The 26527-nt window shown below is 38.5% G+C and overlaps 1 protein-coding gene across 1 annotated transcript; it reads left to right on the top strand.

Annotated features, from left to right (window-relative positions):
• Positions 1-6837: 6837 nt before the first annotated feature.
• On the top strand, positions 6838-25345 carry LOC121215994 (uncharacterized). The gene is made up of 5 exons (XM_041091079.1): positions 6838-7105; positions 18616-18932; positions 19061-19262; positions 22385-22705; positions 25209-25345. The coding sequence occupies exons 1-5, from the start codon at positions 6838-6840 to the stop codon at positions 25343-25345; spliced, it is 1245 nt and encodes a 414-aa protein (XP_040947013.1).
• The last annotated feature ends 1182 nt before the right edge of the window (positions 25346-26527 follow it).

Raw genomic sequence — 26527 nt, 5'->3', positions numbered from 1 at the left:
GCTCGATTTAGAGTTATATATTAAAAGTTATTAATTTTTGAATGAGAAAAGGTCAGAATGTCAAGATAGCAGACCATCATATCTCATTAGTTAATATTTTACCTGGAATAATAAGCAAGTTGAAACGAGTATGAGACTCAAATTTCATGATTTTATTTTTTTGATTATATGTTTGATGCTTTCTTTGCGCTCAACCTTCAAGCTCTAACCTAACTAGCAGCCATGAGTGACGCAGGGCTATCCGAATACCCGATTATTTGAGCAGTATGTGCAATCTAACAAGTTTGACAAGTCTGACATGCAAGTAATTTGGTTATGTATATTTAATGATTCATGATTTAATTATTCGATACTCATGTTCTGCTTCTATGTATACATTTGATTTACATGCTTATATTTATGAATAGCTGGAAGTATGGTAGATTTTTTATGTACCACTAAGCCTGTAAAGCTCAACTTTCGAATTGTCTTCATGTTCAAATTTGTAGACTTTTGTTCATGTTCGAGGAACATCATCGACGAGAGACTTCTAGCATCATGTATTCAGAGTACATACCTTACCTATTAGTGGGCATTATATTCCTAAGGCCTTACTTGTATTTTTTTTGTAGGTCTGTAACTCATTTATCATTTTTGTTATTTTGACTATTTTGATATATGATGATATTAGAGCTCCACATATTTTGTATAACTACTTTTATTACTATTTTCAATATAACTATGTATGGTATTTTCTCTTATATAAAATGTATTTTGATGTTTTAAATTATTTAAAAATTTTGTTAGGTTGCTCTGGTGACCTGATATAACGCTTTAGTATTCGAGTACTCCGTATTCAGGATTAGGGTGTTACATTTAGTTGTATCAGAGCAAGGTTTAGTTGGTTCTAAGACCAGCTGGTTAGTCGTATTAAGGTGTCAATAAATACATGCCCCTAAGTTTAAGAGTGTACTCTTCTAAGACTGGAAGTCTAATGATGCTTTCTCTTTTCTGTTTCGTCTTCAAATTCGACATGCCCGATGATTCAAATCATAACCATGAGACTAAGGAGGAGAGTCATGCATCTCCGATGGATGATACGGGAGACGAGTTTGTCCCGAACACCGACGACTTTGACATTCCAATGGGTCTAGGCGTGGATGAGGTAGATTACTTCCAGAATCTTAATTTTTCACTACATCAAATCATTCAAGCGATCTCGAGGGTTCGACCTACCGCACCTGCTCCACCACCACCTGTCGTTCTGCAGGAGATTCCAATAGAGAGATTTCACAGATGTAAGGCGAAGGACTTTTACAGCACCAACGAGGATGACCCTATAGCTGTTGGTCAGTGGTTGAAGGACACACTAAGGACTTTGAAGCCACTCCATTTTACCCCTGAGGGTAACTTAGTGTGCATCATCTCAATGTTGAAGGCTGATGCATATGATTGGTAGGAGATGGTCGAGATGGCTTTACAGCTAGAGCAGCCGATGTGGGATCAATTCTTGTCTGAGTTTCGAGGGAAGTACATCAATTAGGCACATATAGATGACTTAAGGATGTAGTTTTCATGACTAGTCCAGGGCTATTGCTCAGTGTATGAATACGAGAGGGACATTTTGCAATTGAGTCACTTTGCCCTTGAGTTAGTGGCTTCTGAGAGTTTTACGTGCAAGAGATTCTGTGAAGGGCTGCTTATTGATATTCACACTTATTTGGCGACAGACTTACCTGAGGTATTTTCAGAGTTGGTACGGTAAGCTAAAGCTGTAGAGAGGGTTCTAGGTATGAGATTGAGCTCGTTAGATGAGTCTAGTATCCAGAGTAAGAATGCTTCTGATAGTACAAGTCTATTTCAGATAGTAGCCAAGAGGATACGAAATTCTAGAGGATTTAGGAGAGCTCCATCAACAAAGTCTCAAAGATTAGGTCAAGGGCCAGGACTAGAGGCTCGTAGGAGACCATTGACTTCCTCGTCGCTAGCGAGTTCAGGAGGGTCAGTCAGGACCCCGACTTTTCCAGTTTGTAATTTCTGTGGCCAGAGACATCCCAATGGGTGTTACAGAGGACTAGAGTCTGTTTCCAGTGTGGGTCCATCGAGCATTTTGTCAGAGATCGCCCTAGAGCTAGTGATGCTTTGCCTACTCAGACTTAGAGATCAGCACCTTCTTCTCAATATGGTAGAGGGTCAACTTATGGTAGTGATAATGTTGCCTTAGGCCAGCAGAGTAGAGGCAAGGTCAAATCTACAGCCGTATCGGATATTTGAGTTCAATCTAGGCAGTACACTATGAAAGCTCAGGTAGACTACAATGCCGCTGATGTGATTACTGGTATTTGCACATTGTTCTCCATTCCCATTATTGCATTAGTGGACTCTGGGTCCACGCATTCATATATTTGCAGTGAGATCATCCGAGAGAAAGGTATTCCTGTTGAGGAGTTGGATGTTGGGGTTCGAGTATCCAGCCCATTAGAACTTGATATGTTGGTAGATAAGTTGAGATTCAGGGTCATCTATTTCCAGCAGACTTGATGGAATTGCCCTTTTGAGAGTTTGATGTAATTTTGGGCATAGATTGATTGACCAAGCATGATGCAAGTTTAAGATGTATAGCAAACCAGGTTAAGCTTCGTGGGTTGGACAGAACCAGACTCCTAGTGACTAATGAGATTAGTGAATGCTCATCTTATGTCATTTCTACAACTGTAACTCAAAGGTTGATTAATAGAGGTTGCGAAGCCTTCTTAGCTATGTGGTGGATACAAGGCTCCAAATTCTGGCATTGGAGGACCTGCAGACTGTGAAGGAGTTTCTAGATGTTTTTCTTGTAGAGTTGTCAGGATTACCTCTAGACACAGAGTTAGAATTCGGGATCAATATGTTGCCTGGTACAGCTCCTATATCTATTACCCCATACCACTTGGCACCGGCTGAGTTGAAAGAGTTGAAGACTCAGTTACTAGAGTTGCTTAAGCACGGCTTTATACACCTTAGTGTGTCGCCATGAAAAGCACCAGTGTTATTCATCCGAAAGAAAGATGGGTCAATGAAATTGTGAATTGATTATCGTTAGCTAATAAGGTGACATTAAAGAACAAATACCCACTTCTGAGGATTGATGACATGTTTAACTAGTTGAGAGGTGCTTGCGTGTTTTCTAAGATTGATTTTAGATCGAGGTACTGTAACACCCCGAACCCGAAACCGACACCGGAGTCGAACACGAGGTGTTAACTGACTTTAACCCCTTATAAAATTTATTTTCCAGACACTGCCCAATCTGTGTACTAGTCGTTTTAAAAATCATATCTTGAGTTTCGTAACTCGAAAATCAGTTTCGTAATTTTTCCCAGAAACTAGACTCATGTGCCCATCTATGTATTTTTTCTAGAATTTTTGGTCAGGCCAATTAGTACAGTTTATTAGTCAAAGTCTCCCAAGTTGCAGGGGTCGACTACACTGACCTTTGCCCATTACGACTTGGATATCTCCCTGCACGGGGCTTCAATACTGATGCGGTTTGTTTCTATGAAAACTAGACTCAGAAAGGAATCTGTACATATATGATACGACCCCTAATTATCTCTGGTTAATTTATAATGAATTTCCAAAGTCGGAGCAGGGAATCCAGAAACCGTTCTGGCCCTGTCCCACAAAAATCTGATTATCTCTTAATATACTGCCCATATGATCTTTTCGTTACTTCCTCATGAAAACAGACTCATCGAGCTTCGATTACATAATTTATTCATCAATTAATCTCACTCCTACTATTTTTAGTGATTTTTCAATCTCATGACACTGCTGCTGCCAGCATCTGTTACGAAAGTAACTAGGTCCATTTCATGCCTACCCTTAATCCAACTCAATCGAACATTCGTGCCATTTTCGCATGGCTTAAAGTTTACATGCCAAAGTTCAAACACAACATAATAGCTTATACATGCCAAAATGTTCTTCTAAGCCAACTAAGAAGAAAGTACCAAAACTTGCTATCCGGTGTGATGACTTCGATGACGGCCTGACCCCGCAAAAATAGATGAGTCCAAGCAACCTATAATGGGTGACAAGGAAACACCGAGTGAGTTTATAACTCAGTAAGTCATAAGCAATGCACTACCATCCATCAATAACATTATCACAAGAGGAAACAAAATGGAACGAGACAATTTACTCCATCCATACCGAACCATACCATAGTTCCTCCAACCTATCGATTCATTTTCATATCAATTCATGCATTCACATTCCATATACTCATCAAGAGGACATTGAAGCATTTTCGTAAATCAATTTATTTTCGTTACAATCAAATGACTAAACGGCCTTTCACCCATCCTACGATAAATTTTATGTACGTGACTTCAAGTATATTTGTCACATAGGTTCAAACTTACCGAGCTCAACACCAAGTATAAGCGTAGCACCTATTAGCCATGTACTCAAGACACTTACCCGATCCGCTGTCCGCGATCGACTCAATAGTGTCGCACACATAGTGTCATAATGATTCACGAATGTATATTGAGTCCGCACACTCAGTGCTATATGATCAACTCGCACACTTAGTGCTACGTAATCAAATCGCACACTTAGTGCTACATAGTCAAACTCGCACACTTAGTGCCGCATGGTCAATTCGCACACTTAGTGCATCATATTCATTTCGCACACTTAGTGCAACATAGTCAAATCGCACACTTAGTGCTGTACAATTTAATCCCGCGCACTTAGCGCCAATCTCATGGTCATAAATGGTTATACCCGCACGTTTAGTGCCGAGATCAACAACTCAGTACATCTTACCTCTTTTCTTTTCATTCAACAATTTCATCATCACATACGTACATGCATATATATATGTATATTTATTCATTCCATTCAGCATCAATACATAAACATTATGACCATTTGAAATAATACCAACTACATGCTTAATGACTTACCTTGTGTTGGGTAAGACGGTTCCAACTCGGCTACTCAGTGATCTTTTCTTTGCCTTTGCTTGATTCTCCTCCTTTAGCTTCTTGAGCTAAATCGATAAATTAACTAGTTTAACCATCTTGCTAAACATTCATACTTCAATTACACATGCATGTGTATGTTTGTATATTCGGCAATGACAATGGTAATTTAGCAAACCTTAATTTAACTTATAATTGTTCATAACATATTTAAAGCATCCACTCCATTCCATCATTTTAAAGCACATACATTACTCAATATTATCCAAATTCACATTCGGCATTTTCACAAACACACATCCCGATTTCATTCACTCATCTCTAATGTTAATTAAGAAATGCCGAATGTCACCAACTAAATGGCATACACACACACCCACATGCATAAAAGTCATCCACACCTCCTATAGCTCATTCGGCCTTCACCTTTGCTAGTTTTCCCCATTTTTTTGTCGGTTATATATACATAGTCCTAAGGTAATATCACGAATGGGCTTACATATATATGTATATATATATATAGCCGAATATGCAAAGCTTAAACTCAACATCACATAAGCTCCTAAGTGATGGCCGAATATGTATATCTATATATATTCATCAACTATACTATTACCTTTAATTTATCTAATCACACAATTTCATCTCATGAACACTTGACCCATTTCTCACAAAAATGAAACAACAACTAAAATGAACATCCCATTTTTACCCCATATGGCCGATTACTTCATTAGTTACCAAGCTAACAATTCAACAATTTCAACCTCATTACAACCTCTACCTATCCAATATAACATGAACACAATCCTCCACCCCTAAATTAGATTCGGCAATCACTTAACCCATTTTAACCTCAACCTTCAAGTTAAAAGCAATTAACCACTCACCATATCCTACATTACTATCCATTTTAATGACATTACACATCTACTAAGAGTTTCAAGCTTCTTGGCCGAATTTCAACCTCAAAATCCTAAGTCTAATCTATAGGATGAGTAGAATTTAAACTAACCATCTCAAACATGCATAGATTTTCAAGAATCATTCAATACATACCTCATTCTAGCCATCTTCCAAGCCAAAATCCAATAACCAAATCTCCCTTCCTTCTCCTCACTCACGGCAATAGCCAAAGAAAAAAAGATGAACACTCCCTCTTCCCTCCTTATTTTATTCATCTCTTCCTTTTAATTCTTTTCTTTAATTTATTTTAATTTACTTACCAATATTAAATAATAAACAACATAAACTTGGAGGAATGGAGTCATGCTTGGCCGGCCACTTATCAAGAATTGGGCACTTTGACATGCAAGTCCCCTTTTTCTTCCACATGCACTAATAGGTCCTCATGCATTGACCTATCACATTTTAAAATTTTCTCATATAAGTCCTATTGACTAAATTCACATGCAATCGACTAAATCGAAGCTTGAAATTTTCACACATTCATGATTACATATTCTAGACAATAAACATCACATTCAAACCTTTCGGTGACTCGGTTTAGCGGTCCCGAAACCACTTCCCGACTAGGGTCAATTTTGGGCTATCACAGGTACCATCAATTGAAAGTTAAGGAGGGGGATATCCTGAAAACAACTTTTAGGACTGGATATGGCCATTATGAGTTCTTGGTGATGCAGTTTGGGCTCACAAATGCTCCAATAGCCTTCATGGATTTGATGAATCATATTTTTTAACCCTACTTAGATCCAGTTATGGTGGTTTTCATTGATGATATATTGGTGTATTTGCGATCTGAGGATGAGTATGATCACCATCTCTGAGTTGTGCTTCAGACCCTTCAAGAGAGACAACTTTTTGCTAAATTTAGTAAGTGTGAATTTTGGCTTTCTGAGGGGGCCTTTTTGGGTCACTTGTCATGGAAGATGGTATCCGAATGGATCTGCAGAAGATTCAGGCAGTGGTGGATTGGAAGCCACTGCGTAATATTTCTGAAGTTTGTAGTTTTCTGGGCCTTGTCGAGTATTATAGACTATTTGTTAAGGGTTTTTCGATGATTGGTGCTCCGTTCACCAAGTTGCTACATAAGGGAGTTCCATTTGAGTGGAATGAGAAGCGCAAACAGAGTTTTGATCAACTTAAGGCAATTTTGACTGAGGCACCAATTTTGACTCAGTCGGAGTCAGGTAAGGACTATGTAGTGTTCAGTGATGTGTCCTTGAATGGACTTGGTTGCGTTCTCACGTAAGAATGTAAGGTAGTTGCTTATGCATCTAGGCAGCTTAATTCACATGAGCGAAATAACCCTACCCATGATTTAGAGTTAGCAGCAGTGGTTTTTGCATTGAAGATTTGGAGGCACTATCTCTTTGGGGAGAAGTATTATATCTATACCGACCACAAGAGACTTAAGTATTTTCTTACCCATAAGGTGCTAAATTTGAGGCAATATAGATGGATCAAACTTCTTAAGAACTATGACCGCGTTGTTGACTACCATACGGGTAAGGCTAATGTGACAGCCCAAAGTTGACCCTAGTCGGGAAGTGGTTTCGGGATCGCTAAACCGAGTCACCGAAATGTTTGAATGTGATACTTATTGTCTAGAATATGTAATTATGAATGGGTGAAAATTTCAAGTTTCAATTTGGTTGATTTCATGTGAATTTAGTCAATAGGACTTATGTGAGAAAATTCTAAAATGTGATAGGTCAATGTGTGAGGACCTATTAGTGCATGTGGACAAAGGGGGGACTTGCATGTCAAATTCCCCCCCTACTAGTAGTGGCCGGCCATGACAAGCATGGTAGACCAAGTTTGATGGCCAAGACATGTCATAGACATGTTTTGTTGGTGCATCATGGGTGGAAAAAAATAAAATAATAGGCATGGAAATTAAATAATGAAAAAGAGTATGATGAATACACAAAAAAAAAAGTGTGTAGTTGATTCTTTCCCCCCCCCATTGCCGTGAGCTAAAGAAAAGAGAGGAGAAGATCTTTGTTCATCCTTTTCTCACCTTCATTTAGCCTAAATTAGAAAGAAAAACAAAGAAAAAATTTTCTCATCCTTTGGTTCATCCTTGGCCAAAAATTTTAAGGAGGAAAGAAGAAGAAAGGTGAAGAGATTCGGCCATGCATGTAGCTAGGCTAAGGTATGTTTGATGATGTTCCATGAGATGCATGCATGTTTTAGTTGTTAGCTTGAGTTCTACCTAGCCCATGGTCTAAATCTTGCTATGTGATGGAATTGGCACTTGACCATGGATGCATCATTCTTGGTTGGTGTTTGATGTTGTGGTGATGAGGTATGAGGATGAGTTAAGATTCGGCCTAGGTGGAGGTTGTGTTAATGCCATTGCATGCAAAATATGAAGCTTGTTAATGATGCATGTGATGATGGCTTGATGATTCTTGAACCTCCTTTTTAGCATTTTTGTGTGAGCACATATGTGCATTGGTTGCTAAATGGAGAAGAATCGGCTAGCAAGGTGTGGGCTAAGGCCGAATGTAACTTTGCATGTTAATGAGCAATGCATGTGTTAAATTGATGAAAAGGGGGAGGATGCTTTACTAGTGTGTATATGTGTGTATTAAGTGTTGAAATCGACCCCAAAAATAGACATGCATATTCGGCCAAGGGGAAAGAAATTAGCTAATATGTTGTGTTGATGCATGATTTTTGCATGTATGAGACTTTAATGTCTAATGTATAAATATGGGCTAAGTGCCTTGTGTTCATCTTTTTGATGCCTAAATGATGAAATCAATTTATTTGTTTAATTAAGCTCAAGAGCAAAGGGGAAATAAATCCGATAAAGGGAAGGAAAAGTGGTTGAATAGCTAGCGGAATCGTTCGACAACACCCGAGGTAAGTTCTTGAGTAAGAGAGCTTAAATTACGATGTGATTAAATCATGCTCTATGTGTGGCTATTGAGCCGAATGTGCAAGGACGATATGTGCCTTGTGTTTGAGTTTCGCAAATGAAAATGAAATATGAATGTGCCATGAATTATTGTTAGATGTGCATGATTAATTGAATGCTGTCCGGGCTAAGTCCCGAAGGCTTTGTGCTAAGTGAATATATCCGGACTAAGATCCGAAGGCATTTGTGCGAGATACAAATTCTGGGTTAAGCCCCGAAGGCCTTTGTGCGAGATACTAAATCTGGGTTAAGTCCCGAAGGCATTCGTGCGAGTTATTAAATCCGGGTTATGTCCCGAAGGCATTGTGTGAGTTACTAAAACCGGGCTATGTCCCGAGGGCATTTGAACGAGGAGCTATATCCGGTTAAATCCCGAAGGTACGTGATTTGGTAATGAATGAGCTTGTTGTAAAATTCCAGCGAATACTCGAAAAACATCCCAATATGGGGATATGTTACGTATGTGTTGAATTTAATCGAGCCCTTACAAATAAATGTTCGCTCAGTTGATAAACGAGCTACCGGCCTTCGGCTAAGTTAGTCTATTGTGTATGTACATAAGGGTTGTTAATGTTGTGAAGCAAGTTTGATATCGGTAAATTGCATATTATGAAATATTCCGTTTAGCTAAATGTGTGTTATTCTTTGTTTATGCTGGAATTCCTTGCTCAAAACTTACTAAGCATAAATTGCTTACTCGTTACACTGCTCCTCTGTTTTATAGATTTTTGGTTCTCCAGCTATCGGACTCGGGATCTTGAAGTCGAAGTCGCCCACACTATCAAAGGCTCTTTTGGGTACTATTTTGGTTGAATTTTGATATGGCATGTATAGGACTACCCATTGTTGTTTTTCGAGTACTTTATGAAATGTATAAGTGTACAGCCATGCGAAAATGGCTTGTAGAAGTGGAGTATGGCATTAGACCATTCGTGTTTATGAATGTATAGATGGTTTCATGATGTAACTATAGTTGGAATGGAAGTGTTGAGCAAATGATCAGCCATTGGAATGGCTAAGTATGATCATATGTGGGCATATGTATGACAAGGCCCTAGTTGGTCCATGAAACCCCGAAAATAGGTAAGGTTTACTTTGAAAACAGAGGCTGACAGCAGCAGTGGTGTGGATTGGAAAAATCACAAGAATTCGTAGGAGTGGAATTAAATAGTGAATAAATTATGTAATCGAACCTTGATGAATCTACTTTCATATGAAAGTAACGAAACAATCATATGAACAGTACAGTAAGAGATATTCGAGTTCTTGTGGAACAGGGCCAGAACAGTTTCTGGATTCCCTGTTCCGAATTTGGAAATTCACTATAAATTTACCAGAGATAATTAGGGGTCATACCATATATGTATGGATTCCTCTCTGAGTCTAGTTTCCATAGAAACAAACGGCATCAGTATTGAAGCTCTGTGCAGAGAGATATCCAAGTCGTAATGGGAAAAGGTCAGTGTAGTCGACCCCTGTAACATGGGAGACTTTGACTAATAAACTGTACTAATTGGCCCGACCAAAAATTCTAGAAAAAAATACATAGGTGGGGACATGAGTCTAGTTTCAGGGAAAAATCACAAAACTGATTTTCGAGTTGTGAAACTCAAGATATGATTTTTGAATCGACTAGTACTCAGACTGGGCAGTGTCTGGAAAAATTTTTCAAAGTTTGTTAACATCTCGTGTCCGACTCCGGTGTCGGTCTCGGGTTCGGGGTGTTACATTAAATTGGTATCAGAGCTACGGTTTAGTCGATTCTAGGACTACCGTAATGTGTTGGGTCTAGCTATACATGCCATTTTATGTGATTACTTGATAGTGTGGTGATTTCTGACAATTGTAAATGTGTTTATAGTAATGGATCCCGATCGTGACCGAGAGGTAGCTGATGATCTTGAGAGTGTAGCGCCTGCTCCCGCACAAGGGACAGTGCCGGCAGACTCTCAACCTAATGCTAGTAATCCGAATGATGAAGCTAGACAAGCATTCTATAGCGTGATGAATGATTGGTTCAACCAATACATTCGAACTAATATGGCTGTTCCACAACCTCCATTCCCGACAAATACTACCCCCGCACCTACAATACCACCGGTAACGGACCAAATAAGGTCAAATAAGCCCCCAGTTGACAGAATCCGAAAACATGGGGCTACTGAATTTAAGGCTATGGATAGCGATGATGCCGAGCAAGCTGAATTTTGGCTGGACAACACTATCCGGGTACTCGATGAGCTATCTTGTACACCCGATGAATGCCTAAAGTGTGCTATCTCCTTGCTACGTGATTCTGCCTACTATTGGTGGAGTACTCTGACTTCTGTTGTGCCCCGAGAGCAAGTAACTTGGGAGTTTTTCCAAACTGAGTTTCGGAAAAAGTATATCAGTCAGAGATTTGTTGATCAAAAACGGAAGGAATTTCTTGAGCTTAAGCAAGGCTCCATGTCGGTTACTGATTACGAGCGAAAATTTGTTAGACTTAGCAAATACGCTCGGGAATGTGTTTCGTCCGAAGCTATTATGTGTAAACGCTTCGAGGATGGGCTGAATGAAGATATAAAAATGTTCGTTGGCGTTCTTGAAATACGAGAGCTCGTGGTACTTGTTGAACGAGCTTGTAAAGCCAAAGAGCTTAGAAAAGAAAAGCAAAGAGTTGATGAGGGAACTGGAGAGTTTCGTAAAAGATCCTCGGGAAGGTCTCTTCAACAGACATCGAAGAGATTTCGAGATGATGCGGGCCAGTTTAGAGGCACTTCGGGCCTTTTTAGACGAGATCGTGATCGACCCCCTGTGGGTACACGAGGCACTTCGGTCGGCAGTGTTGGGAATGAGCGTCGAGATAGAACGAAATATCGATATTGCGGTAAATGGCATTCGGGGAGTTGTAGATTCCCTGACCGCTCCTGTTACAAGTGCGGATCAGTTGACCACTTCATTAAAGATTGCCCGAGGTTGTTTGAACAGAATGAAAATCAGAGTGGGAAACCGGGTGCTACCACTGCTCGAGGTAGACCATCTGGAAATACGGGCAATGCTAGTGGTGGTCAGAGAGGATCTAGAGATGATATAACCAGATCCGAAGCTCGTGCGCCTGCTAGAGCTTATGCTATACGTGCCCGCGAGGATGCTTCTTCGCCTGATGTTATTACCGGTACATTCACTCTCTTTGATACTAATGTAATTGCTTTGATTGACCCCGGTTCTACTCATTCTTACATATGTGAAACCTTAGCATCCAGTAAGACTTTACCTATTGAGTCTACTGAGTTTGTAATTCGGGTGTCAAATCCCTTGGGTCATTACATGCTTGTCGACAAAGTGTGTGAGAAATGTCCCCTGGAAATTCGAGGTTCCTGTTTTTCGGCGGACTTGATGCTTTTGCCGTTTGATGAATTTGATGTTATCCTTGGTTTGGATTGGTTGACCGCGCATGATGCGATTGTGAATTGCAAGAGCAAGACTATTGATTTGAGGTGCGCAAATAACGAAGTAGTCCAAATTGAGTCTGCGGACTTGGAGGGGATGCCAGCTGTAATATCAGCAATGTTGGCACAGAAATATGTAAGAAAAGGGTGCGAAGCATACCTTGCGTATGTACTTGATGACAAAGAATTAGAAAAGAAACCCGAATCTGTGCCGGTGGTTTGTGAATACCCGGATGTTTTTCCGGAAGAATTACCGGGTTTACCACCTGTTCGGGAGGTAGAGTTTGGTATTGAGCTTGTACCTGGGACTACGCCGATTTCGATAGCTCCGTATCGTATGGCACCAACCGAGTTAAAGGAGTTGAAAGCTCAGTTGCAAGAACTGACGGATAGAGGTTTCGCTCGACCAAGTTTCTCACCTTGGGGTGCACCAGTATTGTTCGTGAAAAGAAGGACGGAACCATGAGGTTGTGCATTGACTATCGTCAGCTGAATAAAGTGACGATAAAGAACAAATATCCGTTGCCACGCATCGATGATTTGTTCGACCAACTGAAGGGAGCCTCAGTGTTCTCAAAAATAGATTTGAGATCGGGCTATTATCAGTTGTGAATTCGAGATTCAGATATTCCTAAAACTGCCTTCAGAACGAGATATGGTCACTACGAATTCTTAGTGATGCCGTTTGGGCTCACTAATGCCCCTGCAATATTTATGGATTTGATGAATCGGATCTTCAGACCGTATTTGGATCGGTTCGTAGTTGTGTTCATTGATGACATTTTGGTCTATTCAAGAGATGAGACCGAACATGCTGAGCATCTGAGGCTAGTGCTGCAAATTTTGCGGGATAAGCAGTTATATGCTAAGTTCAGTAAGTGTGAGTTCTGGTTAAGAGAGGTTAGCTTCTTGGGTCATGTGGTATCCGCGTCGGGTATTCGAGTTGACCCGAACAAAATTTCAGCCATACTTGACTGGAAACCTCCGAGAAATATTACTGAAGTTCGGAGCTTTTTGGGGCTCGCCGGTTATTACCGACGATTTGTGAAAGGTTTCTCGATGATAGCCACACCAATGACGAAGCTACTTCAAAAGGATGTTAAGTTCGAGTGGACGGAGAAATGTCAGAAAAGTTTCGACCAACTGAAAACTCATTTGACTGAAGCTCCAATTTTGGTGCAACCCGAATCAGGTAAAGAGTTTGTCATTTATAGTGACGCATCCCTACTTGGGTTGGGTTGCGTATTGATGCAAGAAGGTCGAGTCGTGGCCTATGCGTCGAGACAATTGAAGCCACACGAGAGGAATTATCCGACCCATGATCTCGAACTAGCTGCCATCGTGTTTGCTTTAAAAATATGGCGACATTATCTGTTTGGTGAGAAGTGCCATGTATTTTCGGATCACAAAAGTCTCAAATATTTGATGACTCAACGAGACTTGAATCTGCGACAAAGACGTTGGCTTGAGTTGTTGAAAGATTACGAGCTTGTCATTGATTACCACCCGGGAAAGGCTAACGTGGTTGCGGACGCCTTAAGCCGGAAGTCATTGTTTGCTTTACGAGCGATGAACGTGCATTTGTCTGTTCTACCAGACAATGTGTTAGTAGCTGAATTAAAAGCTAAACCATTATTGACTCACCAAATTCGTGAAGCTCAGAAAGTCGATGATGAATTGGTTGCAAAACGGGCTAAGTGTTTTCCGAACGAGGAATCGGAGTTTCAAATTGATGATGATGATTGTTTGAGGTTCAGAAATCGTTTGTGTGTTCCAAGGAATTCGGAACTCATTTCGATGATTCTGAGCGAAGCCCATTGTAGCCGAATGTCAATTCACCCGGGGAGTACGAAAATGTACAACGATTTGAAACGTCAATTTTGGTGGCATGGTATGAAACGGGACATCTCCGACTTTGTTTCGAGATGTTTAATATGTCAACAAGTGAAAGCGGAACATCAAGTGCCTTCAGGATTACTCCAGCCGATCATGATACCCGAGTGGAAATGGGATCGAGTCACAATGGACTTTGTGTCCGGACTGCCCTTGTCAGCAAGTAAGAAGGATGCGATATGGGTTGTTGTTGATAGACTGACTAAGTCGGCTCATTTCATCCCCGTACGTACGGATTTTTCATTGGATAAACTAGCTGAATTGTACGTTTATCAAATTGTGAGATTACACGGGGTACCTGTTTCTATCGTGTTGGATAGAGATCCGAGATTCACCTCACGATTTTGGAAGAAATTGCAAGAAGCTCTGGGTACCAAGCTGCATTTTAGCACTGCTTTTCACCCCCAAACCGATGGTCAATCCGAGCGGATAATTCAGATACTTGAGGATATGTTGAGATGTTGCATCCTCGAGTTCAGTAGTTCATGGGAACGGTATTTACCTTTGATTGAATTCGCTTACAACAATAGTTTTCAATCAAGTATTAAGATGGCACCTTACGAAGCTTTGTACGGTCGTAAATGTCGTACACCATTGTTTTGGATCGAGCTCGGTGAAAGTAAAATTTTCGGAGTTGATTTGATTAAAGATGCTGAACAGAAAGTAAAGGTAATCCGTGAAAGTCTGAAGGTAGCCACGGATCGTCAGAAGTCGTACGCAGATTTGAAACGAAAAGACATCGAGTATCAGGTGGGAGACAAAGTGTTCCTTAAGGTTTCACCTTGGAAAAAGATACTCAGGTTCGGCCGTAAGGGCAAGTTGAGCCCAAGATTCATTGGGCCGTACGAAATCTCCGAACGAGTTGGTCCGGTTGCGTATAGATTGATTTTTCCCCCGGAGCTTGAAAAGATTCATGACGTCTTTCATGTTTCGATGCTTCGACGCTATCGATCTGATCCATCGCATATAATTAGCCCATCAGAGGTTGAAATTCAAGTCGACATGAGCTATGAAGAAGAACCGATGCGTATCCTAGCTCGTGAAGTGAAGGAGTTGCGAAACAAAAGAGTTCCGCTAGTAAAGGTGTTATGGCTCAAACACGGGATCGAGGAAGCTACTTGGGAGACCGAGAGCTCGATGAAAGAACGATACCCAAACCTATTTACCGATAAGATTTTCGGGGACGAAAATTTCTTAAGTGGGGGAGAGTTGTGACAGCCCAAAGTTGACCCTAGTCGGGAAGTGGTTTCGGGACCGCTAAACCGAGTCACCGAAATATTTGAATGTGATACTTATTGTCTAGAATATGTAATTATGAATGGGTGAAAATTTCAAGCTTCAATTTAGTTGATTTCATGTGAATTTAGTCAATAGGACTTATGTGAGAAAATTCTAAAATGTGATAGGTCAATGTGTGAGGACCTATTAGTGCATGTGGTCAAAGGGGGGACTTGCATGTCAAATTCCCCCCTACTAGTAGTGGCCGGCCATGACAAGCATGGTAGACCAAGTTTGATGGCCAAGACATGTCATAGACATGTTTTGTTGGTGCATCATGGGTGGAAAAAAATAAAATAATAGGCATGGAAATTAAATAATGAAAAGGAGTATGATGAATACACAAAAAAAAAAGTGTGTAGTTGATTCTTTCCCCCCCCCCATTGCCGTGAGCTAAAGAAAAGAGAGGAGAAGATCTTTGTTCATCCTTTTCTCACCTTCATTTAGCCTAAATTAGAAAGAAAAACAAAGAAAAAATTTTCTCATCCTTTGGTTCATCCTTGGCCAAAAATTTTAAGGAGGAAAGAAGAAGAAAGGTGAAGAGATTCGGCCATGCATGTAGCTAGGCTAAGGTATGTTTGATGATGTTCCATGAGATGCATGCATGTTTTAGTTGTTAGCTTGAGTTCTACCTAGCCCATGGTCTAAATCTTGCTATGTAATGGAATTGGCACTTGACCATGGATGCATCATTCTTGGTTGGTGTTTGATGTTGTGGTGATGAGGCATGAGGATGAGTTAAGATTCGGCCTAGGTGGAGGTTGTGTTAATGCCATTGCATGCAAAATATGAAGCTTGTTAATGATGCATGTGATGATGGCTTGATGATTCTTGAACCTCCTTTTTAGCATTTTGTGTGAGCACATATGTGCATTGGTTGCTAAATGGAGAAGAATCGGCTAGCAAGATGTGTGCTAAGGCCGAATGTAACTTTGCATGTTAATGAGCAATGCATGTGTTAAATTGATGAAAAGGGGGAGGATGCTTTACTAGTGTGTATATGTGTGTATTAAGTGTTGAAATCGACCCCAAAAATAGACATGCATATTCGGCCAAGGGGAAAGAAATTAGCTAATATGTTGTGTTGATGCATGATTTTTGCATGTATGAGACTTTAATGTCTAATGTATAAATATGGGCTAAGTGCCTTGTGTTCATCTTTTTGATGCCTAAATGATGAAATCAATTTATTTGTTTAATTAAGCTTAAGAGCAAAGGGGAAATAAATCCGATAAAGGGAAGGAAAAAGTGGTTGAATAGCTAGCGGAATCGTTCGACAACACCCGAGGTAAGTTCTTGAGTAAGAGAGCTTAAATTACGATGTGATTAAATCATGCTCTATGTGTGGCTATTGAGCCGAATGTGCAAGGACGATATGTGCCTTGTGTTTGAGTTTCGCAAATGAAAATGAAATATGAATGTGCCATGAATTATTGTTAGATGTGCATGATTAATTGAATGCTGTCCGGGCTAAGTCCCGAAGGCTTTGTGCTAAGTGAATATATCCGGACTAAGATCCGAAGGCATTTGTGCGAGATACAAATTCCGGGTTAAGCCCCGAAGGCCTTTGTGCGAGATACTAAATCCGGGTTAAGTCCCGAAGGCATTCGTGCGAGTTATTAAATCCGGGTTATGTCCCGAAGGCATTGTGTGAGTTACTAAAACCGGGCTATGTCCCGAAGGCATTTGAACGAGGATCTATATCCGGTTAAATCCCGAAGGTACGTGATTTGGTAATGAATGAGCTTGCTGTAAAATTCCAGCGAATACTCGAAAAACATCCCAATATGGGGATATGTTACGTATGTGTTGAATTTAATCGAGCCCTTACAAATAAATGTTCGCTCAGTTGATAAACGAGCTACCGGCCTTCGGCTAAGTTAGTCTATTGTGTATGTACATAAGGGTTGTTAATGTTGTGAAGCAAGTTTGATATCGGTAAATTGCGTATTGTGAAATATTCCGTTTAGCTAAATGTGTGTTATTCTTTGTTTATGCTGGAATTCCTTGCTCAAAACTTACTAAGCATAAATTGCTTACTCGTTACACTGCTCCTCTGTTTTATAGATTTTTGGTTCTCCAGCTATCGGACTCGGGATCTTGAAGTCGAAGTCGCCCACACTATCAAAGGCTCTTTTGGGTACTATTTTGGTTGAATTTTGATATGGCATGTATAGGACTACCCATTGTTGTTTTTCGAGTACTTTATGAAATGTATAAGTGTACAGCCATGCGAAAATGGCTTGTAGAAGTGGAGTATGGCATTAGACCATTCGTGTTTATGAATGTATAGATGGTTTCATGATGTAACTATAGTTGGAATGGAAGTGTTGAGCAAATGATCAGCCATTGGAATGGCTAAGTATGATCATATGTGGGCATATGTATGACAAGGCCCTAGTTGGTCCATGAAACCCCGAAAATAGGTAAGGTTTACTTTGAAAACAGAGGCTGACAGCAGCAGTGGTGTGGATTGGAAAAATCACAAGAATTCGTAGGAGTGGAATTAAATAGTGAATAAATTATGTAATCGAACCTTGATGAATCTACTTTCATATGAAAGTAACGAAACAATCATATGAACAGTACAGTAAGAGATATTCGAGTTCTTGTGGAACAGGGCCAGAACAGTTTCTGGATTCCCTGTTCCGACTTTGGAAATTCACTATAAATTGACCAGAGATAATTAGGGGTCATACCATATATGTATGGATTCCTCTCTGAGTCTAGTTTCCATAGAAACAAACGGCATCAGTATTGAAGCTCTGTGTAGAGAGATATCCAAGTCGTAATGGGAAAAGGTCAGTGTAGTCGACCCCTGTAACATGGGAGACTTTGACTAATAAACTGTACTAATTGGCCCAACCAAAAATTCTAGAAAAAAGTACATAGGTGGGGACATGAGTCTAGTTTCAGGGAAAAATCACAAAACTGATTTTCGAGTTGTGAAACTCAAGATATGATTTTTTAAGCGACTAGTACTCAGACTGGGCAGTGTCTAGAAAAATTTTTCAAAGTTTGTTAACATCTCGTGTCCGACTCCGGTGTCAGTCTCGGGTTCGGGGTGTTACAGCTAATGTGGTAGCAGATTTATTGAGTCATAAATCAGTGCCAGCGTTACGAGCTATGTTTACAAATTTGAGCTTGTTAGAGCACTGTGGTTTATTAGCTCAGCTTCAGGTTGAACCGATGTTGGTGCTAGAGGTAAAGGAGGCACAGAAGTCTGATGATATTTTGGTTGTTAGAGCAGATAGGGTAAGGGGAGGAGAAGCATCAAGCTTTGAATTACAAGATGGCAATGTATTGTATTTCAAAGGGCAACTTTGTGTTCCAACAGCTGAACTAAGGGATAAGATCATTCGTAAGGCACATAGTAGTCTATTTACTATGCACCTAGGTAGTAACAAGATGTATCAGGAGCTTCGTCCATTTTATTGGTGGTTAAGGATGAAGAGAGATGTGCCAGAGTTTGTGACTCAATGCTTAGTTTGTTAGTAGGTGAAGGCAGAGCATCAAGTTCTTTCAGATCTTCTTCAACCTATCTAGATTTCACAATGGAAATTGGATAGAGTCACTATGGATTTTACTATTGGGTTACCTATGTCTTCATGCAGACATGCCATAATTTGGGTAATCGTGGACAAATTGACGAAGATTGCACATTTTCTACCAGTGCACATGGACTTCACTCTCAAGAAGTTGGCAAATTGTATATTGGTGAGACAGTGAGGCTTCACAGGGTGCTAACTTTGATTATTTTAGATAGAGATCTGCATTTCACTTCGAGATTTTGGAGAGCCCTTCATGAGGCGTTGGGTACTCACCTGCACTTCAGTACAACTTTTCATCCGTAAACTGATGGTCAATCAGAGGGAGTCATTCAAATTCTCGAGGATATGTTTCGTTGTTATATCATTGAGTTTGAGGGCGGTTGGGAGGAGCACCTTCCTTTGGATGAGTTCACATAAAACAACAGTTATCAATCGAGCATTTAGATGGCTCCTTTTGAGGCATTATATGGTTGCAAGTGCAGGATTCCATTGTGTTGGATAGAACTTAATGAGAGGAAAATTGTTGGTCCGAAGTTGATCAGGGAGACTGAGGATAAGGTTCGAATAATCTAGGACAATCTGAGAGTAGCTTTCTGTAACACCCCTAACCTGTATCCATCGCCAGAACAGGGTTACAGAGCATTACCAGAGTTTAAAAATAAAATAAATAGATATTTCATAGCATATAATATTCATGTCAGAAACCAATCGAAATCAAACATATTTTCCCTTATGCGAGCCCTCGAGGACCAAAATGCACATTTAAAACAAGTCGGGACTAAATCGGGTCTTCAAAGATATTTTCAGAAAACATTAAAATTTTTTAAAGCTGCAGGGGTTACATGACCATGTCCCAGCCCTTGTCCGTGCCCGTGTAACTCCCTTACTTGGGCCACATGGCCAACCACACACCCGTGTGCTAGGCCGTCTCAGCATACTAACTTGTGCAATTTAAAAGATATAGAGGACACATGGCCATGTCACCTGGCTGTGTGTCACACACGGCTGAGACACACGCCCGTGTCTTTGCCAGTGTGGATGAAAATAGGTCATTTTCTAAGTACAATTCTCACCCAATTTGACACCAACCTAACTCAACATTTTCGCACATCAACAAGCCATAACAAGGCATTCAAAACAAGCCAAAATCAAGTCTTAAATAAGAAATATCACCACATACAACCAATATGCCCTTAGGCACCTCAAATGACAACTTAAAAACATGTCAACCAAGTATCCAAACTTACCTAAATGACCAAATACAAATATGCATATTCAAACCACATTTTACTTTTCATCATTCTACCATATTAAATACACATCAAATATGGTAAGGCCGCATATATATTATACATCAAAATATACCAAACACAAGCCATATAAGTGGCTAATCTCAACAAAACAATTATATGCCAACATTGGCCAAATTAACCTATAGATGCCATTATAACCTAATTAAAATATTCGAAAGTACCAATAGAGTCGATAGATAGTGTGATATAGCTCCAACAAGCTTCCAAACTAAATGAGCTTCCAAATTACTATAAAACACAAAAAAAATAACACAAAGTAAGCGTTTAAGCTTAGTAAGTTCTTATAACACAGAATTTAACTTACCATATATCCATAAAATAGGTAAGTAAACAAAGCATATCTCAACAAATTTGGCCAAAAGCCTAAACACATGATCACTAACATATTAGCCATGAAAATTACATATAAGATCCATCACACATGGATGAATTCATCAAGTAATCACATTTCCAGTATTTCATATAAATACCAGTAATAGTTCATATCGAACTAATATAATCTCGTAACATAATTGTGCCTGTTGAACCATTTAGAATATCGTTGGATACACGAGTAGTACACACGAAGTGTACTAAACTATAATCCATCAATTCATGTACATGTATGCCCATACGAGCTGTAAATGGTAAGCTCCTCTGAGTTGAATAATGGGAAGCTCATGTGAGCTAAATAACGAGAAGCTCATGCAAGCTGAGTATTGGGAAGCTCATAAGAGCTGAAATCAGTGACCCTAATGACATGCCATTTGTATCCTACAGATTCTTAAGGTTCAAACTGGGCTCTGTAATTGTTGAATATACAACCGGTATTTATTCATGGAAATTATACAATTCACAAACAAATAATTCAATTTAAAACATATAAATGTACAATTTAATTACACGAACATACCTTGAAAAATGTACGTAGATACGAAGGCGACTAATCATATATTTTTCTCTTTGCCTCAATCCAACTCTGTATGAGGTCTGACAAGATCTATACGAATGAATTTAACTCATTTCAATATAATTCTCATTCAATTTAATCCAACATGTAATTTTGGCAAAATTTACCATTTTTCCCTATACTTTTAATTTTTTTGTAATTTAGTCCCTAGGCTCGAAAAATGAATTTCATTCAATTTAATCCTTACCTGAGCCTAGCCAATTTTTATATATATTAATAGCAGCCCATATATTTCACAAATTTACAAATTTTACCATAAATTTATCACCTTTTTCAATCTAGGCACTCATTGATAATTTCACTAAAAATCTCTTTACAAAAGTTTTTTATCTAACAACAACAATTCATTTTCTATCATCAAACATCAAACCCCAAACATGTTCATCAATAGAAAAACTCTAATACTTTAATAGTTTTGCAAATTAATCCTCGAGTTTGCTAGATTAAGATATTACGATCCTAGAAACAAAGAAATCATCAAAAACAGGACAAAAATACATACCCAATTGAGCAAAATAAGCTTGACCAAATTCAAGCTTCCATGGCTAGGTTTTCTTTTTTTCTTTTTTTTTGGTGGAAGATGATGATAATAGTTTATTTTATTTTATTTATTATAACTTTAATCACTAATTTTCAAAATTAACCTTACTAATTTATTCAATTTCCAATTATGACTACTCATGCTTAACCACTAATCAACCTTAATGGCTAATTACTATATAAGGACCTCTAATTTAAAATGCTATAGCTATTTAATACTTTAGCTATTAGAACACAACATTTGCACTTTATGCAATTTACTCCTTTTTATCAAATTAGGCATGTAAATGGTAAAATTTCTTAACAAAATTTTTATACAATATTTCTATCGTACTGTAAACCATAAAATAATATTAAATTAAATTTTTTGACTTCAAATTTGTGGTCCCAAAACCACTGTTCTGATTTCATTGAAAATGGGCTGTTACGCTTTCGATCGTCAGAAGTCATATGCAGATTTGAAGCATGAGGAGATAGAGTTTGCAGCGGGTGACAAGGTCTTCCTTAAGGTTTCACCTTGGAAGAAAATTTTACATTTCAAGCGCAAAGGGAAATTGAGTCTCAGGTTCATTGGACCTTATGAAGTTCTAGAGAGAGTTGGACCAGTGGCATATCAGTTAGCCTTACCACCAGAGTTGAAGCATATTCAAAATGTGTTCTACATGTCCATGCTTAGGAGGTATCATTCTGATCCTTCCCATATTTTACCGCTTGAGCAGATTGAGGTGGGTTCAAACTTGTCATATGAAGAAGAGTCGATTCAGATTTTGGCCCTAGATATTAAAGAACTTAGGAATAAGAAGATCCCCTTAGTGGAAGTCCTATGGAGGAATCACGGAGGTGAGGAGGCGACATGGTACCTAGAGGAGTTCATGAAATTACAATATCTGCACCTTTCTTATTCAGGTAAATTTTGAGGATAAAATTTCTTTTAAGGAGGGGAGAGTTGTAACGGCCCCAAATTCTCAAGTCAACATTCGAGTGTTGACCTGGGTTGGTGATGGATAAATTTATTTTGGTATTGGGTTTTTTGGAATTAATTTGGGTGAATTTTGGACCTTTATATAATAAATTAAGGATGTTGAGAAGCTTGTGTGAAGTAAGGGGAAGATGGATGGCTAATATGATGATTTTACCATTTTTGAATAAAAGTCTTCTCCCAATTGATGGGAAAAGATGGTTTGGCAGATTGAGGTGTGGGATAAAGTGGATTTGTCCCCACTTTTCACTATATTATAATCACCCTATTTTTTTTCTTCTTTCTACATTTCTTCATTTTTTTCTCTTCTTTTCTCTATCTATTTTCCTTAGCAAACCACGTAGAGAGAGAGAGATTTGAGTGAGTTCTCACCATTTTTCATCCTCCAAATCTCAAAGAAGTTAAGGGTTTTGATCTAGCTTTTTTTAAGTTTCATGGAAAAAAAATTCTATGTTCTTTAAGGATAAAGGTGGAGGTTAATGGGTGTTTGGGAAGGTTTGAGTTTGAGGAAGTCTCTACCCATCTTCTCATATTTTATTTATTTATTTATTTATTTAAAGTATGTATTTTTGCATCCTATCGACTCTTATTTTATTTGGGAAATCTTGTGTGTTACATGGTTATTAGTTAAAAAGGTTGGTGAATATTCTAAAGCTAAGGGTAAAGGCAAAGTCATGGAGAGCTAGGCAAAAAACTTTGTTGGTGTTTTTCCGTCAAGGTAGTACCCTCTAATTCTCCTATGCTTCTTGATAAGTCATAAATATGATGCTTGTATGATAATGTATCCATGTTGTACGTCTTTGGGTAGAAATCATGTTTGGATGATAAAAATGAAACTAAAAACTTAGTTGTAAAATTTGCCAGAAACAAATTATTACATGAATAGTAAGTTTAAAAATTCACCATAAATTTTGTAAAAAAAATTAAGAAGTGATCTATACATCTTTGTAATCATGAGTCATTCTAGTTTTGTTTAGAATAATGGAGATCGATTTAGATTTGTATTTTAAAATGTATGATTTTTTTTAGTTTTGAAAGGTCATAAAAATTTGGCGGCAGAATTCTTATAAAATAGATTTAGCAGTGACTTTGAAAAATCACAAAAAAATTCACAAAATAAAATAGGAAGTGAGCCTTATATCTATATAATTGTACAGAAGTCTAGTTTTGTTTAAAACAAATGGTGCTTGATTTAGAGTTATATATTAAGAGTTACTAATTTTTGAATGAGAAAAGGTCAGAATGTCAAGGTAGCAGATGGTCACATCTCATTTGTTAATATTTTAGCTGGAATGATAAGAAAGTTGAAATGAGTATGAGACTCGAATTTCATTGTTGTAATTTTATGATTATATGTTTGATGTTTTGTTTGCCCTCAGCTTTCAGGCTCTAACCTAACTAGCGGCCATGAGTGGCGCTCGGGATAACCCTACGGACAACCAAGATTATTTAACTAATAGCCATGAGTGGCGCAAGACTATCCAGATACCTGATTATTTCAGTAGTATGTGCAATCTAACAAGTTTGACAAGTTTGATATGCAAGTGATTTGGTTATGTAGATTTAATGATTCATGATTTAATTATTTGATACTCATGTCATGCTTCTACATACATTTGATTTGCATGCTTATATTTATGAATTGCTTGAAGTATGGTAGATTTGTTGTGTACCACTAAGCTTGTAAAGCTTAGCCTTCGAATTGTCTTCATGTTCAAATTTGTAGACTTTTTTCGTGTTCGAGGAACGTCAACTACGAGAGACTTCTAACATCACGTATTCAGAGTGCAGTACCTTATCTATTAGTGGGCATTGTATTCCTAAAGCCTTACTTGTATTTTTTTTGTAGGTATATAACTCATTTATATTTTTTTTATTTTGACTATTTTGATATACGATGATATTGGAGCTCCACATATTTTGTATAACTACTTTTATTACTATTTTCAGTATAACTATGTATGGTGTTTTCTCTTATATAAAATGTACTTCGATGTTTTAAATTATTTGAAAATTTTATTGGGTTGCTTTGGTGACATGATGTAGTGCCTTAGTATTCGAGTACTCCGTATTTAGGGTTAAGGTGTTATATTAATCCAACAAAAGCCTTCCTAAGTGTGGTATTAACTTGGATTCAATTTCCCAGGTTCTAGGATTTTTATACAAACAGAGAGTTCTGGAAGAAATAGAGAGTTTTGTAGGCAAAGTGGTTAAAATAGGTTTGAAAACAGATAGCAGAACTAGAGAGAGATTCACAACGATGGTTATTTATGTTGATCTAGATAAGCCTCTTATTTCGTAGGTAGTGCTTAATGGGAAATTATAGAAGGTGGAATTTGAAGCCTTACCGGCTGTTTGTTTCATCTGTGGTCAACATGGCCATGTTAAGGGTCTGTATTCATCAACACGGGTTGATTTGAAAGAATCCAGTGACAAGGTTAATGAAACTGTACACCGAAATGAAGAAAGGCGATGAGGTGATGATGGAGGAGGCCTATGGCCCTTTGAAGATTGTTGAGCAGAAGTCAAGGCGCAATCAACGGGATACTAATGGAAAGAAATTGTAAATGAAGGCTAAAAATCAGGGCAGATCCAGATTTTATTCTCTAATTCAGGAAGATAATGAAATGAATTTGGAAGAACAAAGGAAAAATGGCTACTTGTAAAAGGTTGCGACTAAAAAAGATTCTTTAGGCATTAGGTTTAAAGAAAGTGAATTCTTGAAATCATTAAAGAATAAAGGAATTGGGTGAGTGAAGGGGGTTGATAGTGAGAGGCCTGCTGTCGTTAACATGGGGGATTTCGTTCATTTAATTAGGCCATAACATTTAAATGGTGGTATAGGCTTAGGAGAACGAGGAGCTAACATGGGTCATAATGGGCTATTGTGTGACAGCCCTAAAGTGACCCTAGTCGGAAAGTGGTTTCGGGACCACTAAACCGAGTCATAAAAAAATAATTAACCGTCATAGTTTATGCTTATTATATGTATGTATGCATGTATAAAAATTTCATATTAGAATTTTGTTAATTGTAAGTGAATTTTATTAAATAGGACTTATGTGGGAAAATTTAGAAATGTGCTAGGCAAATGTAAAGTGGCCTATTTATGCATGTTGCAAAATAATTGTACTTGCATGTCAAATTAACCAAAGAACAAGATGGTGGCCGGCCATGCTATAAGTTAAAGCCTATTATAAACATTTGGTGTTAGTGTTTTATGGGAGAAAGAATAAAATAAAAGGTTAGTAATAAAGTAATGAAAAGGGAGGGGTGATGAAAACAAAGTTGTCTCATCCATGTTCCCCCATTGCTGTGACTTGAGGAAGAAAGAAAAGAAGAAATCGGTTCTTCTTGGCCGAAATGAAAAGAGGAAGAAGGGAGTGAAGCATTCGGTTATCCTAGGTCAATATTAAGCTCAAGAGCAAAGGGGAACTAAATCCGATAAAGGAAGGAAAAAGTGATCGAATAGCCGTCGAAATCGTTCGACAACATCCGAGGTAAGTTTTCGAGTAATGAAACTTAGTTTACGATTTGATTAAGTCATGACATATAATCATAACAAATATACGGTGATATAATGATTCTACTTGAATTATATGTTGAGTTAATTAGTCTATACGTATGATGGGTAGCCGTATGTGCATAGAGATCATGTCACAAAGCAAACCAAATCATGCTGTTTGTATGTGGCTATTGAGCCGAAAATGGGAATGCTTAATAATTGATTTGTGTTTGAATTCTAGTTA

Source organism: Gossypium hirsutum, chromosome A01 (genome assembly GCF_007990345.1).
Source record: "Gossypium hirsutum isolate 1008001.06 chromosome A01, Gossypium_hirsutum_v2.1, whole genome shotgun sequence".
Taxonomy (NCBI): Eukaryota; Viridiplantae; Streptophyta; class Magnoliopsida; order Malvales; family Malvaceae; genus Gossypium; species Gossypium hirsutum.
This window is presented reverse-complemented; position numbering and strand designations above follow the sequence as displayed.

What these genes read in the sequence shown, in the direction of transcription:
- LOC121215994 (XM_041091079.1), top strand. Translation starts at nt 6,838, where the DNA reads ATGGAAGATGGTATCCGAATGGATCTGCAGAAGATTCAGGCAGTGGTG. An exon ending in AGCCCTTCATGAGGCGTTGG is followed by an intron (nt 19,263 to 22,384) that starts GTACTCACCTGC and finishes GACCTTATGAAG; the next exon opens with TTCTAGAGAGAGTTGGACCA. An exon ending in TCTGCACCTTTCTTATTCAG is followed by an intron (nt 22,706 to 25,208) that starts GTAAATTTTGAG and finishes GAAAGAATCCAG; the next exon opens with TGACAAGGTTAATGAAACTG.